The 16,771-nt window shown below is 43.5% G+C and overlaps 1 protein-coding gene across 2 annotated transcripts in view; it reads right to left on the minus strand.

Annotated features, from left to right (window-relative positions):
- Positions 1 to 3,577: 3,577 nt before the first annotated feature.
- The window catches only part of cdh19 (cadherin 19, type 2), a 68,818-nt gene continuing 55,624 nt past the window's right edge, over positions 3,578 to 16,771 (minus strand). For both annotated transcript variants that reach the window (XM_083778412.1, XM_083778413.1), the window contains exons 10-13: positions 16,218 to 16,339; positions 15,332 to 15,449; positions 11,150 to 11,413; positions 3,578 to 4,807 (exon numbers count right to left, since the gene is read on the minus strand). In XM_083778412.1, the coding sequence (XP_083634538.1) occupies positions 4,155 to 4,807; positions 11,150 to 11,413; positions 15,332 to 15,449; positions 16,218 to 16,339 (1,157 nt within the window). In that variant the 3' untranslated portion in view covers positions 3,578 to 4,154. The remainder of the gene's footprint in view (positions 4,808 to 11,149; positions 11,414 to 15,331; positions 15,450 to 16,217; positions 16,340 to 16,771) is intronic.

The raw sequence follows: 16,771 nt of genomic DNA on the forward strand, positions 1-16,771 counted from the left end.
CTCTTTTCGTTCGTGTTATCATATGTGACGGTTCTTTAACAGGTGAGATATTGTTTGGTTCGTGGTGATTTCGTTTTCAGCTTAAATCTCAAAGGGGAGCGCTCAGTTCGACACCGAGTTCTACGTTGTTTCATGAGGTCGTGCTTTCTGTCATACATACTGTATATATACGATTTATATTTTCAGCACAAACGTCAATACGTCAACGATACCTGAATATTAAAGATGGAGTGCCGTGATTTATTATTTTAGATGACTAAAGCGTGTCACGCTGGGACATGTTGTAAATAGTGCATTTATATAGCGCCTTTATCCAAGGCGCTTTACAGAGATTGTGCATTACATTCACCCATTCACACACACATTCATACACCGATGGCAGCGGAAACCATGCAAGGCACCAACTAGCACATCGGGAGCAATTAGGGGTTCAGTGTCTTGCTCAAGGACACTTCGACAGTAACTCTGGGGGAGCCCGGGTTCGAACTGGCAACCTTACGGTTACCATCCAGGCACTCTACCCCTGAGCCACCGCCACCCCTGTTGTGAGCTTGTATTTTCAGTATGCAACCAAGTGTAAAATCAGCCACACAATTCCATTTTTTTTTTATGTTTTACTAAAGGGAAAACAATATATGTTAATGACGTCTTTGTGTGTAATATGTGGTTTTATATATTTTAGATTTTAGAGAGGCATGGGCTGAAATCCCGTTAAGGACACTTTTGGACAAAAATAGTGAAAATAGCAGATGTACAAGCTCACAACAAGTCACACTGCGACGTGTTGAGAGCTTGTAGATCAGCTTTTTTGGGGGCGCAACCCAGCACTCTTTAGCTAGTGGAGATGCGACGTACGACATGGATTTGTAAACAAATTTGTTCAGCGCAAAATACTGTTCACGTTCACCATAGGAAATGCTGCATTCGTAGTCTGGAAAGGGCAGTTGTTTTACAGACGGGTAAAAGGGCAGGGGCTGAAGCCCCCTTTGATGTCTATGTGTGCATGTCCCTGGCTGTCTTACTGAGGCAACATGTAGTCCAGGAAGGAAGTGAGACCTGTGTCTGTGACATATACAGTACATATGTTTTTGAACTCTCTATGGGAAAAAAATGAATGGGGTCTGGAACGATGGAACCAGAAAATGGCTGCCATGCACTGCTCTGGTGGCCCTATTGCAGTTAGGACAAAAGTGGCTCTTCAACAATGTAACCACTTTTAGTGTAATATAACTGTGACTTCATCTCTTTCACCTTTGTAATATTGATGCCTTGTTTAGGACTATAGTCGATATGCATCTAATATATTGTCTCTGTTGCAGGGTGGAAACAGATAAGGGATGTGTGTGTGTGTTTGTTTGTTTGTTTTAATATTCTTCTTTTCTTTTATTGTTCTTTCTTCTCTTTCCTCCAAGACGATCATCTTTTCAATCAGCCTGCCTATAGAGTTCATGACACTATGATTAGCTTGGAACAGAAGAGCTGAATACACTATTCTAACGTATACGTGCAGAGAGGGCGGCCGTGACGCAGAGGGAAACGGTTTGACGTCGCTGTGATGGACATAATTACACAAAGAAAAGGGCTGTGGGAGGTGAAATTAGCCGTGATATTCGCCACTTGTAATGACAAAGATTCAAAAGGTTAAATGGCAGCGGGGAAGATGAATGGCTTCAGACGCCTGCAACAATGTGTCGTTGAGAAAGAGGAAAAAAAGAAGAAAAATGGGCGACAAGAAGAGAGCATCTGTGAGCAAATTCACAATGCCCCAACATGATGGACTATTATTGTAATGTCGTCCTATTTGAACGAATAGTCTCTTTTCGTTTTTTCACTCACCGTATACCCCCTTGCCTCTATTGAAATCTTTGTATGACCATGATTTAGTTTTATCAAAAGGAATTGGAATGGGTTTGCCAATAGAACTCCATCTCCCCCATTCATACAAGTAACCATGCACCTCATAGCGTAATTTTCCTCCCCCATGGGAATTGGTGGGGAAAGTACTCAGTTGTTGTACTTAAATAAAAGTAGCAATTTCTGCAATATAGAAATACTCTGCTGCAAGTAAAAGTGTATACTGGAGTAGGCCTAAAAGCACAGAAGTATTGGTATCAATATGTAGGCTACTTAATGTACCAAAAGTAAAAGTACGTATTCATTATGCCGAATATCACATTTCACAAGTTAACACATGTACACAGATCTTTTAAAAATAGCAGACGTGAAAAGGTTTGGAAACCGCACTGCTTATACACACGCCATGTGAAAGTGTTTACATCTTTATAGAGAACCTACTGTAATATTCTAAGCATTGACGTCTCTCCCTTATTATCTCAGACAGAAAACTGCCCAATTATTTGATGAGAAGAGGGATGAGTCCAACTCTGTCACCGTGCGTGCATGCAATTACCTCCGGTCACTCACACACACAGACACACACACACACACACACACACACACACACACACACACACACACACACACACACACACACACACACACACACACACACACACACACACACACACACACACAAATCACATGTGCACATGTTGTTAGGGTTAGGTTAGGGCTTTTTGGGTATAGGGGACTCATGACTGTATTGGACTGTTGTTTTGTCTAACCAATAGACTGACACCACGCTAGACAGGAACGCCCACAAATGTCACATCCGGTTTTAGCCCGGGGTAAGAATTTTCTATAGCTGCCAATGCAACTTGGTCCAATCCTTAATCACATACAGACAAACATCTATGCCGATAATATCTAACTTGCGGAGGGAGCGTGCCTTGTCCATGGGCAACAGATCCTTCAACGTATGGCATTGCAAATACGTTTGATAATCGCTACTGATGTATATGGAAATCACAATTCACAATAATATAACTTAAATAACTGTTCTAAGTTGTCTCTCAGTTGAGCAAACATGTCATGACTTAGCAGGCTAGGAATCTCAGAATAGCCAGTGGCCACTAACTAGTGACCACAAACAAATGGTTGGGGGTTGTTTGTTTGCTGTGTTAGGACATGCACCTACTGTGTTCCTAGCTATTACAGTGGGGGTTTTGGGAACCTGAGAAGACCACCTTTTGCATTTTCCCTTTCATGTCTTTGTTCTGACCTGTATAAATGTCTACTGAAATGTATCTACTGTGGGTTAGTCTTCAGGAGCCGAGAGGCTGCCGGCTACACCATGGGCCCCATGGCTGTGCGATGCTGTTTTTGTACACTGAGCTCTGATAATAAAATGGACTTGGAAACTTTCATTGGCCTGTCCGTCGTCAGTCTCTCTCTCTTAAGTTGGTATATTGTTTTGGAAATGCCGCAAATTGCATTGCAGTGAACGAGAGCAAATCACAACTTCCCCCGGGGGTGGGTGGAGTCACAGCTTTTCGCTCTGAATACGCGCCGTGGTGTCAGTTTATGAACTGGAAAAGTTGTTCGTGGCCTATGCCCAAAGTTGGGCTATAGGCGTAAGTAAGTAAGTAATGAACTGGAAATGGTACGCAGTAAAATGAATAGAAATATTTTGTTGCAAAAATGCTATTGGAAGTATAAGTTTAAAAAAAAGGCAGATATTTAATAGCTTTCATACAGTGAGTGTATAATACTGAAGCAGTCATGATTAAAGCATTATCATTGGTCGCAGCGTTTTTCTTTTCTCTTTTAGTCCAACTGTTTTTGCAAATGCATCTTGTGTCTCCGTGTTGTTTGTGAATGTGCCGTTAAGAAACAAAAAATGTTTCAGTGGCAATACGTCTTCATCATCAGGTCAACTGATGAATGTATTGGTGCATTAACATCAAAACACTGTCATGTTATTTGCCTGTAGGTTGCATGCACTATATTAAAAAGTTTGTTCCAGTGCCTTCCTTCTTCATACATCACACAGGTGATTTTAATACGCAAGTGTTCAGTTAACACTGAGGATTTTACTGTACATGAGGGTAACACAACGGGTTACATACAACAGTGGAATAAGGCTACTGTAAACATCATGCTTCATAGCAGGGGTCTTCAACGTTTTCTCAGGCCAAGCGGACCCCTTAGCTCAGGGGTTCTCAGCCTGTGGGTCACGGCCCCTCTGGATGTTGCTGTGTGTGTGTCTCCCAAACGAAGACCCCTGCTTTTACACCCCCCCAAAAAAAGAACGTTCAGAATTTGGTCTCCTCCTCCCCTGCACCGTACCATGGAGTGAGCCGTACCAAGAAGGGTCTGGGAGGTGGGGGTGGTGGACCTGGCGGTGGTGGTGGGGGGTTGAGGACGAATATGCACGGAGGAGGAGGCCGCTCAGGGACAGCGGCTGTGGCATCCACCGTGGTGGCCGACGTGCAGGACTCCAGCGAGCTCAGGGACCCCGCGGGCGTCGCCCCCGACCCCTCGTAGGCGTAGCTCCTCGGGCAGTCGAACGGCGGCGCGCCGGGGTCCGCGTCGGCCTCCGCCAGCCGGTCCACGATGAACTGGCGGAAGACGTCGTCCTCGGGCCCGATGAGGTGCGACTGCCGCAGGGACGACATGCGCACGCTGGCCGCCACGTCCGCGCGCCGCAGCCTCCGCTGTTCCCTCCGTCTGGGGTGGTGGTGGGGGTGGGGGCGGCGCAGGGGCACCGGCTGGCCCACCGCTGCCCCGGCCCCCGCCCCCACCCCCCTGCAGCCCCCCGGCGGCTCCCCGTACCGCAGAACCTTCTGCGAGAACCTGTCGGGCAGCTCCAGATCCCCCTCCACCTCCCCAGCCCCCTGCTGCTGCTGCTGCTTCCTCCTCCTCCTCCTGCGTCGGCTCCACAGCATCAGCGTCAGGACGGACAGCCCTGGAACACAGCACAGCGCGTCAGCGGGGGGTCATTACGGTTTAAATGGCCGAGGGCAAAGAGCCGGGGAGGGGAGTGAAGAGCTGGGGGAGAGGGTTTGGAGGAGGAGGGTGGGTGGTGTTTGATGATGGAGTGGCTCTGCTGCTACACTTGGCTGTCAGGCAGAAACCTCTTATCTCCTTATTTTAAAAGGAGTATTATAGTTCACCCCAAAACATTTTTTTTCAAGGGGCGCTAGCTAGCCCCCCTCCTATGCCCAGCTTTGTGTGTTTGTGTGTACCACCTTTGTGATGATTTAATTGGCCAGTTTTGTGTTTGTGCATGTACCACATAGTGATTATTTGAGCGCCCCTCACTTCACACGAAGCCTTGAGTTCATGGATTTGTCTTTTTCTGTTGTATTCCTAAGTCAATAATTCAATGACCGGGTGGCTGCTCAAAATAAATCACACCCGTGTGAAGTGAGGGGCGCTCTTATCATCGTACATCATCATGACGTAAAATGGACACTATGGGCTCTATCATTTTTTTTGTTTTTTACTATTTTGAAAAACCTTTTTAAGGGTTTAGCATGGACGCAAGAGCCCAATGTCTATATTCTCAGACACTATGACGTAAAATTCTCCATTCATTGTCAATATGGGAATGTAATGTTTGTGTAGGACAAAGTTTTTCTCTCGTCAATTAACGCCAATACTTGATCATACTACAAACTACAGCGTCACACAACAGCATCAGAAGTATCAGATCTACAAGCTTGTATAGATGTGATACTTTTGATGCTTTTGAAGTTGAATTAAAAAGCATCAGTTTTGGACATACTTTAATGAGGTTTCCAGACTTTCTACCATAATGATGGACCAGATGATGCTGGCCGGTTGCCTAAATTCTTATGTTATATTTTGAGGCGCTGGATGTCCAAAAAACTAAACAAAAGCGCAAATCAGAATTCAAGCACACAACGTCAAATAATTAGGCTGCACGCGCTGTGGTTATTTCAACTCACACAAGAGAATGAAGGGGGGAAAAAGGCTTGATTTATTTGGCTTTGCTTTAATTGCTTCATCTCAGCACGGAGAAATTAACAGTGTAATGCAACAGAACAGCATTTATAGTGTTGAGTGTGCGTGCGTGCATGCGTGCGTGTGCCTTTGTTCTTGTTGTTTTGCCGGTGCATTGTGTCTCGTCTCTCCAGAAATGCCAGCAGAGTGAGGTGCTGCCATTAATCTTTCATGTGTGCGATGTGGGTATAGGACAGCGCCGAGCAACAGAGGTCATGATAACCCATTAACACCGGGGAAGCGTCTCTGTCGTTTCAGATTGTACACATGTTAGCTAGAGGTCTTCATGGGTCCAATTTGACCGACCCGTAAAATAATGTACCCAGAACCGAATGATGGACCCGGCTGTTATTAGAAACATGAGTTCCGAAACCGGAAAGTACAGAGAGTTGTCGGACAGGACCCGTACAAAATCTGAGGATCCGCCCGAGGCGATTTCTTTACTTACTAAAGTTAAGTGATGCAAGGCACGCAGGCCTCGCCCTGGCCGGAGGAGGGAAGGAGCGGGGGGAGATTGACAGCTGTGACAGCTAATCGCCGGGTCCACTCGGGTATTGGTGGAACCGTCATTTCACTGTCAGGAGTCTTGAGTCCCGAGACACATATACGATAGCGGTTCTGACCCCCGGAGTCACTTCTGGATGGGACCGTGACCGGGCCGGGTCGGACCTGAAGACCTCTAGTGCTAAACTACTGACTTGGAAAGGCATTTGTAAGAAAGGGCTGAGGTTCTCAGAGCTGAGGTTCTCAGCTCTTAATGGGATAAAAGCTGTTCACTATGCAAAGCATCAACGTCCCAGGATGGCATTAAGGTGCTGATGTACTGCATCCGATATGCTCATTACCACAAGCCTGCGTTATTTTGCAAAGCATTCAGCATTTTAAAAAAAAAGGTGTTAAAGGCCCACTGGAGTTTAACACACACACAAAAAGTTATTCAAAAGAGTGGGGATTTTGTTATGGAGAGAATCTTATTATTGTTGGACGACAATTATATATACTTGCCAAGACTCGAGCTCACACAAGTTCAGCTGAAAAACAATATACCATTATTATCAGTGACTGAGGCCTCTTTTAGACGGCGACCATCTCCATATAACACGTCAAAGTCCCGTTGCGTTCTCATTTTTTCTTACCCTTTACACGAGAACGCACACGTTATGATATGATGTGCTATTATGCTATACTGTCGCTAGGTGGCGATAACGGGCTGCCAAATAGACAGGTCACCCACGTACAAGAAGAAGAAACCTTCACGCAAGCCTGCGCAACACGGCTCTGGGCGCGCCACGGGATGGTATATATTTTATAATACATTAGGCTACACATAAACGCTGCTGCCGCGGCTGCCGTCTATCACAAGGCTTTTTATTTACATCATGGTTTTACATTCAACATCGCTGATGAGCAGCACTTTGTAGGCGAAGAGGGAGGCTTGTTCAGGAACTCCATTATATCATAATGATATGGCTCTGCATCAATGTAATAAACATATGCGCTGTGAGCCAACATGAGCCATGATGTCATAAGTTTTGCGGATTCACCGTTTTGCCTGTTTATATGGAGACCATAGGAAACGGTGTTCTGAATGATTTCCACTCTGGGAGGTGGTTTCACTTCGTTGCGTTTTCACCTCCTGAGAACACGGTTCTCGTCTAAATGACAGCAGCAAACGATACTTTATTTTGACGTTTTATATGAACACCATCCTCGTGTAAATAGCACCTAAGACAGTAGGCTACAGTACATTACTTACTTAAAGGACCACTTCACCATTTTTCAACCAATCTTCATATAAGTCCTGAATAATAATCATGATAGAATGGCACACGTACAACAGCACAAGAAAAAAAAACGTAGCCTATATCAAAATTGTTATTATTAATTTTCAGACTATTGTCATATAATAACTCGACCAGATCCTCACATCTACCACCATATTTGTTTAAAGCAAATGTGGAAATATCTCTGGGAGTTGCATATTGTAGCAAATCACGAATACAATGGAGACAAAAGCTTGTCTGGACATTCATGACTGATGAAGTTATCAGAAAAGGTAAACCATCTTTTCTGCACATAATTAAATGTCTGCATTCATTGTCATGTCCTTGGACACGGTGAAGAAATGAGGAGGCACAGATGGCGCAGACATCCATATTAATAATTCTTTATTGGCTCATTTTCCTATGGGTCTGTAACTCAGAGAGTGTGGAAATTGACCCATTAGGGTCCATTTGGTTACATTTGTACATTATCAGACTTAAATTAACTTTGATTTTGCAATATTTTGGGTCCCAGAGATAGAAATGCCATGAAATGGAGCGCTGTAGCCTACTTCAGGTCAAACCCGGGGTCCTTGAGATAGAAATGGTTGCGATAGAAATCTTGTCTTATCTTTGGCATATCTTTTCTAATGGGGGTCCACGGGCTACTGAGTGTCAATTTGGTGGTCCTTGACACGAAAAAGTTTGGGGACCACTTTTGTAAACAGCCAATGGCACAAAGTCAGTTGACTTTTAGTTCTAGTGTAGTTCACTGGTGAATTGTACATTACCATATAGTAACATAAACAAAGCAATTTGTAATGTCAAATATGGTGTGACGAATCGGAAAGTTGAGTCTGGAAAAGTATGGATTTTAAAATGGAAAATGTGTAGGAATCATGACTTTTACTCCACTACAACTATTTGAGTTACTACAGTATAGTTACTTTGTAGATTTTAATTATTATTACAAATGAAAATAGCCGATCTCCAAGTTTGCAATGTGTTGCGATGCGACACATACGTAGCTTGTACTGTAGATAGCTTGTAGATATATTTTTATATTTATTATTTATATAATTTTGAAAAAGGACCTTTTGTATAATTAGTACTTTTACTGTTGGTAGTTAAAGTACATTTTGATGCCAATACTTTTGTACGTAATATTAGTCAAGTACATTTTGAATTCTGGACTTTGACTTGTAGCATTTGAGTATTATTGCAGTATTGACACTTTTGAGTACTTTTTTGACAACTGCCTAGTATTATTATTATTATATTTTTTAACCTGTTGTCAGAGACCCAGTCGAATCTACTGTACTATTTCTGATGGCAATTCTTTGTATTAGACACAAAATGCCACTCATACAATGCACCGCGGTCTAACGATAATAGGCATCGCAAGTGTCTCCACTGATATCCAATGCAATCCTTCAGAATCACAGTCAATCTTGATTGTCACATCGCATTACAAGTAATGTGGGGTGAAGTTCTTGATCGTGCAGAGCCATCATTGCGGTTAAAAGGGAACCAAAAAAGTGACGAAGAGGGGTGGGGGGGGGGCAAAGTGCATGATATATGTAACTAATCTGCATAATAAAATAAGAGTATGTGTGAAGACCAAGTCCATTAAACAGACATTTCAACCAGTCTGGGTGGTGAAAATACAGGCTTTGCTCTTATCCAGCTCCAGGCTTTCCACCTCGGAGGAAAGCCTGGTCTGTGTTACAAAATTGTGATCCGGTCGGGAGCGGATGATATGTCGTAGTCATTGTTTTGTAATCATCAGGCCGGAACCGTCTAAACTAGTCACCAGGACATTCTTTCCCTCAAACCAGAAGAATAATACCTTTACGGGTCTATTTGGTTTAATTTTACACTCTCAAGAGTTGAATTATCGTTATCTTGTAAATTACTCAAATTACAAGAAGTCTACACAATTAGAGAATGTAAAATAAGTGTTACTTTGATCAACGTTTGCCTGTTGTCCTACATGGTACCAGAGTCCTGCACGGGTCCAATTTTCGAAACCCGCACCGGCCCGCCCCCTCAATCATCAGTTCCGCAACCCGCCTGTTACCCGTGATTTATATAAAACTCGAAACCAGATCCTCCCCGACTGTCAAAAATGGGACCCATTACCCGCCCGTTACCCGTTCGTATCACAGGCACATAGCTATCATTGACTTTATTTCATCCAACACCGCATGGTGGTGTGGTGGTGGTGGTGGTGGGCGGCAGCAGTGCGTTGCACACGGAACGGAAGACATGTAGTTGACTGAGGCTACTGCTGCTTATTATCACAACATAAAGTTATATCATGATTTCGACCTAAATGGCATATTGGCATAATATATCATATATTGATCCAAGGCTGTTTCAAACACGGTCAACACTCAATCTTTTTAACTTTATTTACACAGAGTGACGCATTAGGCCAACATTACCTGGGTTAGCTTTACATCTTGTGTTGAATGTTGGCATTATAATCCCTTGGTTTTTCATCAGCGCGAGTGAAGGACCATATAGGTATGACACAACATGTATGTTGTGTCATACCAAAATATAGGCTACAGTAAAGGCTGCCGCCTGGTGATAAAAAAATAAACTCGACACGTGAAATGCTACGATAAGGAAGCAAGGATTTGGCCGTGATGTCACTGCTATGCAACAAGGAAGTAGCACACTAAGCACAGCAGCAAAAACAGAACGCCATTATGAGGAATCGGCAGTGATGTGACTTCACTGACGATTCCTTGGGCATGTGACGGATTTATCTTAAAAAAGGTCACCCACCCGTGTTTTGTTGTGTCCCGCCCGTACCCGCACCCTTTAACTTATAAAAGTATATTTTCCGCCCGTTCCCACCCGTCAAACTCGTGTACCCACGGGGTATCCGACCCGGTGCAGGACTCTGCATGGTACCACAAGTTTTGCGTAATCAAATGGCGTTCCATGGCGACTCTTGATGAATAAATAATGGGCCTGAAAAAAGTGTTGAAACCCAACTGTGCTATAGATACAATTCAATCCCCTCGGGTACAGGCTTTAGTTCCGACATACTATTGGTCCGACTGTCTTCAGACAGACAACCTATACCTCAAACCCTAACGGCCTAACCTAACCATAACCTAACCGCAAGCACGGGAGCAGCGCATGTTTGACCGCATGTCCGACCGTTGTTTCCGCATGTGGGACCTTTGGTGTGTCGGATCTACGTGTCGGATCTACGTGTGGATCTACGTTTAAAATATTTCATACTGTAACAGTAGGCTACTCAAACTGAAATTGTATTCATGTTTGCGATGTTATATTTATTAATCACTTGTTTTATAGTTTAGTTTAGTTGTATTTTTCTTTTTTTTTTACTGTTTTTCTTACAGTCTTGTAAAATGTATTTCATATGATGTAATGTATTTTATGTGTGGACCCCAGGAAGAGTAGCTGAGCTATGGTAGTAGCTAATGGGGATCCAAATAAACAAATAAATTAAACAAATAAGCATCCAATACCCTCACCTGTGAGCGTCGCCAGGCAGACCAGCAGAGCCAGCAGCGTGCGCAGGCTCACGCCCATGGAGAGGGCCAGCGCCTCCACCCCTCCTCCGCCGCCCCCCGTGGGGCAGTGCCCCGCGGGCTGGCAGCTGCACACGCTGACCAGCAGGGTGCTGGTGCTGGACAGTGCCGGCGAGCCGCTGTCGCTCACCACCACGGGCAGCAGGTACTGTGTGCGGTCCTTGCGGGTAAAGGTGCTCCTCCGCGCCACCACGCCGGCCGTGTTGTCTGGAAGTTGTCGTGGGGGAAGATATATGATTGATTTATTGATTGAAGTATTTATTAACAGTTTGCAGAATGGGTACAGTTCATGTGAAAGCACAACTCAATACAAAGGCTGTTACTGTGGACGAAACACTGATAAAGCATTACAATTGTTTACAACAGGGTCCACTATTTTCAATTCATCAGAACATTTAGAGACATGTTTTGTTATATATATACTGTGTATATATATATATATATATATATATATATATATATACATACACACTGTATAAAATGCATTCGTAGAATCGGCCTAAATGGGTTAAAAAGAGGTGTGAGATCCTTGCAGAAAACGCTGCTCGCCCCAACACAGTGGAGAGCTTTTACGTGTTGACATGGTTTTAAATGTGATTCAGAAGAGCAGCCCCGGTCTCTGAGAACATATGCAACAGGCTCGTCAAATCATATCTGTTACGGGTGGAACATGTTTATTATTTTTTCGTATTTATTTAAATAGTTTCTGCACAAAATGGAATTTTGCTGGGATAAACGGCACCTGCCTGTCAGGCAGAAACCTCTTATCTCCATTATTTTAAACTTTTGGGTTTTTTTTCCCTAAAGTAACCTATACTTGATAATACTGCGGCTTCACACATCGAAGCGATACGATCCGTGCCACGTTTTTTGTTTGCTACTTTTGCTAGGCTTTTATTTTAATCCTGAGAAGTAAGTTTTGGACCCAACGGAGATGATATACATAGTATATTGAAACTTTGCCACAGTCAAACATCTCCGTCCAATCTTTTTTTCCCTGAACTATTTTAACCATACTTAACTGGCTGATGTTGCTATCTTCACTACTCAGAGTCATACCCATGACAGCAAGTACCCATCTTATTATAATAAAATGACATCTTTATACAGTCAGCATCTGCTTCACCCAAAGGCTCAGATGTAAGAGAAAACTAAAACTGAATTTCAAAATTCCATGAGCCTCCATTTTTGCTCACTCAACAGCTTCAAATTTCCAAATAATGTTGCTATAGTTTGCAGTGTCTTCCGATAGCAATTATTTTGACGTCATTTCCCCATCATCCCTTCAATAAATCTTCTTAAATGTATCTACTTAAACTTAAACTTCGTATCTCCATATTTGTACTTTTTTTGTGTGAATTATAACGCCACTTGATCATACTACAACATCACACAAAAAAGCATCAAAAGTAGCAGATCTACAAACTCCAAACGCAAAACAAGCTACGTTTTTTTTTTACACACCTGACAGTTATAAGAAGAATTTGCCCTTGACCGTTTTTGAATGTACGTTTGAGAACTTCACAATGACCTCCCAGTGGCCATTCAGTAGATTATCAGTGTCAGAAACAAAACACTGTCAGTGAGAAAAGGTGTTATATGTTAATTCTATTCAGAGTCCGTGAATAGATAGAGTTCCTCTGCTTTTCAGTAGCAAAGCAGTAGAATTAGCATTAGGCTAATAATAAGGGAATAAAACATGCATTTTCACTAAACTCTCAGGAAAAGATCAGGAAAGCACGAAGAGTTTGGAATGGCACATCTGTAATGAGGGTTCCACCCGACAGAGACGATAATACACTTAATAACTTTGGAATGGATGCCAACAAAATATTTATGAATAGTACATTCCTCTGGGTGTAATGGCCTTATGGTTAGACTGTATGCACTGCAAATGAGTGGTTGCAGGTGGATGTATGGACTGGAGCCACTTTGCTTTGGCACCCGCCCATGGTTGGTAACTTAAATTATACTGCACAAAGTGATCTCAGCCTGCCTCTGACTGCAATACATTTATAGAGCAGAGATTTTCACTCCTCGGGGGTCTACTAGCAATTGTGCAGAATCCACCCAGCCAACCAGGCAGCTTATAAGGAACTTGTACGACAACTTTATCTAGTTTTCATTGTCAAATTTTTAGATTTCCACTGAGACTAACTCTAAGAGAGAGATAGAGAGAGAGAGAGAGAGAGAGAGAGAGAGAGAGAGAGAGAGAGAGAGAGAGAGAGAGAGAGAAAGAGAGAGAGAGAGAGAGAGAGTGTGTAATTTTGAAGTTCTTCTGTATTGTCATTTGTTGGTTCCAAAAATATATTATAATATAATTTCAAAACGTTGGTATTGTTGTCTCGAAAATGCCCACAAAGGAATGCTTCAGACAATAATATTGTTGTTGTGCACAGTATTCTAAATTGCTTTAATTTGAGTTACAGTTACAGCGCAGCTGTGTCCATGTTTTGCCATTCCATTACACGTTGCTTTGCACTGTGTAAAATGAGCAGGAACACCCTTATCTCCATATTCAAACTTTTTTGTGTTTTCTTTTTCTTCTCGTAAATTAACGCCCTATACTTGATCATACAGCGTCCCATACTCTGATGAATTGAAAAGGGTGGACCTGTTGTAATGCAAGTGTAATGCTTTATCAGTATGTCGTCCACAGTTAAGTTTTTGTATTGAGTTGTGCTTAAAATGTACTGTAAATCTGCAAACTGTTAATAAATACATCAATCAATCAACCACAAAGGCATCAAAAGTGGAAGATCAACAAGCTTGAAAGGCGGCGCAAAGCTGAGTTTATAGATCTATTACTTATAGCCTACATATTTTTGGTTCATGGTCAGACATGTCCGTTCAGTTTGGGGGTTCATGACATGAAAACTAATGATACGTAGCTTGTGGAGTTAGTTCAGTCAGATATACTCAAGGGGCTCATTCAGTGTTATGCAAGACCCAAGACGTCATTCGCTGACGTGGCAATCAGCTGACCAATTGGGCGGGATATTTAAGCTCACCTAAGGCTGGATTCTTGCTGCAAGTTCCTTCCTCTGCATACGCGTTCCTGGGTGTTGTTATGCGCCGTTTGCTCCCACCGCCACCCTGTGGGCTCTGCTATCGTGTTCCTTTTGCTCCCACCGCCACCCTGTGGGCTCTGCTATCGTGTTCCGTTTGCTCCCACCGCCACCCTGTGGGCTCTGCTATCGTGTTCCGTTTGCTCCCAACGCCACCCTGTGGGCTCTGCTATCGTGTTCCGTTTGCTCCCACCGCCACCCTGTGGGCTCTGCTATCGTGTTCCGTTTGCTCCCACCGCCACCCTGTGGGCTCTGCTATCGTGTTCCGTTTGCTCCCACCGCCACCCTGTGGGCTCTGCTATCGTGTTCCGTTTGCTCCCACCGCCACCCTGTGGGCTCTGCTATCGTGTTCCTTTTGCTCCCACCGCCACCCTGTGGGCTCTGCTATCGTGTTCCGTTTGCTCCCACCGCCACCCTGTGGGCTCTGCTATCGTATTCCGTTTGCTCCCACCGCCACCCTGTGGGCTCTGCTATCGTATTCCGTTTGCTCCCACCGCACCCTGTGGGCTCTGCTATCGTGTTCTGTTTGCTCCCACCGCCACCCTGTGGGCTCTGCTATCGTGTTCCTGGGTGTTGTTAAGTGCTGTTTTCTCCCACCGCCACCCTGTGGGCTCTGCTATCGTATCTATCTCCCTGCTCTTAATGGTTAATGGTTGTATAATTGTGCCGATCAGCAGGGAGAAAAATGTAGCAGAGCCGAACGGCAGGATAAAATATTATATGCACACTTGTATTCTCATTCTAATAAATATTTGTTCAATCAATTCGTGAGTTATCTGACTGAACTGAAATTATGCTTATCTATATGTATCTGCTTCATTGGACTTCAACAACGCATTCGACAGAGGCACAATGGTGAAGATCCTTAAGGCCTACAGTGTCCCTCCCAACTTACTCCGGGCGATAGAGACCATGTATGCAGGAACAAAGGCCAAAACAATGATCGCATGGCTAGTAGGCATGGAACCAGATTGCATTGGTTACATTTGAACACTCAAAAAACCCCCACCAAAAATGGCCACCCGATCCCACAACAATACTAAAAGGAACATTTGACCTTGATTATCTCTGATGGTGAAGTTGGGATTGATGTGCCTCTCTGGGACCATGGAGAAGTAGAAGTGGTGACCCTCCACGGGGTCATCAGGGTCCACGGCACTGAGCAGCTGAATGACCTGAATAACAAGCACGCACGCCACACACGCGCACACACACACACACGCACACACACGCAGACGCACGCGCGTGCACGATAATAAGCATAAGGACAGCATGCTCAATGTTGTACCATAATCGTCTCTGTCGGGTGGAAACCGCATTACATGAGGCAAACATGTGCAAAACTAGTTAATTAGGATAAATTTTTCAAAAGTGTTAAAAGGAGCGGATCCACACGCAAGCTCGATGCGCGTCGCTTCACGCCAAGTTTCGAGCTTGCTGATCTGATCTCAGAATTGACAGCTCCACAGATAACGATGTTATCAGTGCATATATAGTAGCCCTTACTGTACAATCCAGCTGTATCTTATTCTCTGCTCTGACATTTCAATATGGTTCACAATGAGTGCAGAGGAATGTATACTCTTTTTTACGTGAATTAACAACCCCCTGGGTCACATTATAACGTCAAACAAAAGCATCAACCCCCCCTCCCCTAAAAAAATCACTATGATTATACTAGGAGGAAGATTTATGTATTTTATTGTTTTCCAAAAAAGTTTACAGAATCTGTTAAAATGATGTTTTTATGTGGCCACACCCACCAGTTCATTAAGTATACCTGGTTTTCACGTTAGCACCACCCACCTGAACTTAAGCCACGCCCACAGCTGTTGTTGTATGATAATGTGTTACTGATCAATCTTAATTGTCCTATAATTCCACAGAGATTCTCATTGCTGGGATATAATCTTGAAGCATCAACGCATCACAAGTCTCTATACCTCTCCCGCCTGAGTCCCCTCACAGATATACGGCTGGTAATCCCTGGCGAGGCGTGGCACGTTGTCGTTTATGTCGAGCACTTTGATGGACACCGACACTGAGGAGGACAAACGGGCCTGTTCTGCAGTTGGGAAGAAGCAGTCGTGGAAAAAAAAGTACTTGCATTGTTTGAGTAAAGGTTTCAATATTGCAATAGAATACTCTGTTACAAGTAAACGTTTCGGAATTCAACATGTACAACAAGTACAAAAGCATTGGCATCTAAATCCACTTAAAATTATGCAGAATGTTCAATATCAAGTTTTCAAATTGATTGAAAATCATTTTGAAAATGGCAGGTCTACAAGCTCACAATGTGTCGCATCACGACGCATTTTGAGCTTGTACTGTAGATCTGCTATTGACAAATGGCTGAAATGTGTATAGTGTTGAAGTGGTTAATGTATTTTGTAATAATAATCTAAATCTACAAAGTATCTAGTAACTAAAGCTTTCAAACAGAAAGCTAAAAGTACAATATTTGCCTCGGAGATGTAGTAGAGCAGAAGTAAAA

Source organism: Protomyctophum parallelum (genome assembly GCF_964188405.1).
Source record: "Protomyctophum parallelum genome assembly, chromosome: 12".
NCBI lineage: Eukaryota > Metazoa > Chordata > Actinopteri > Myctophiformes > Myctophidae > Protomyctophum > Protomyctophum parallelum.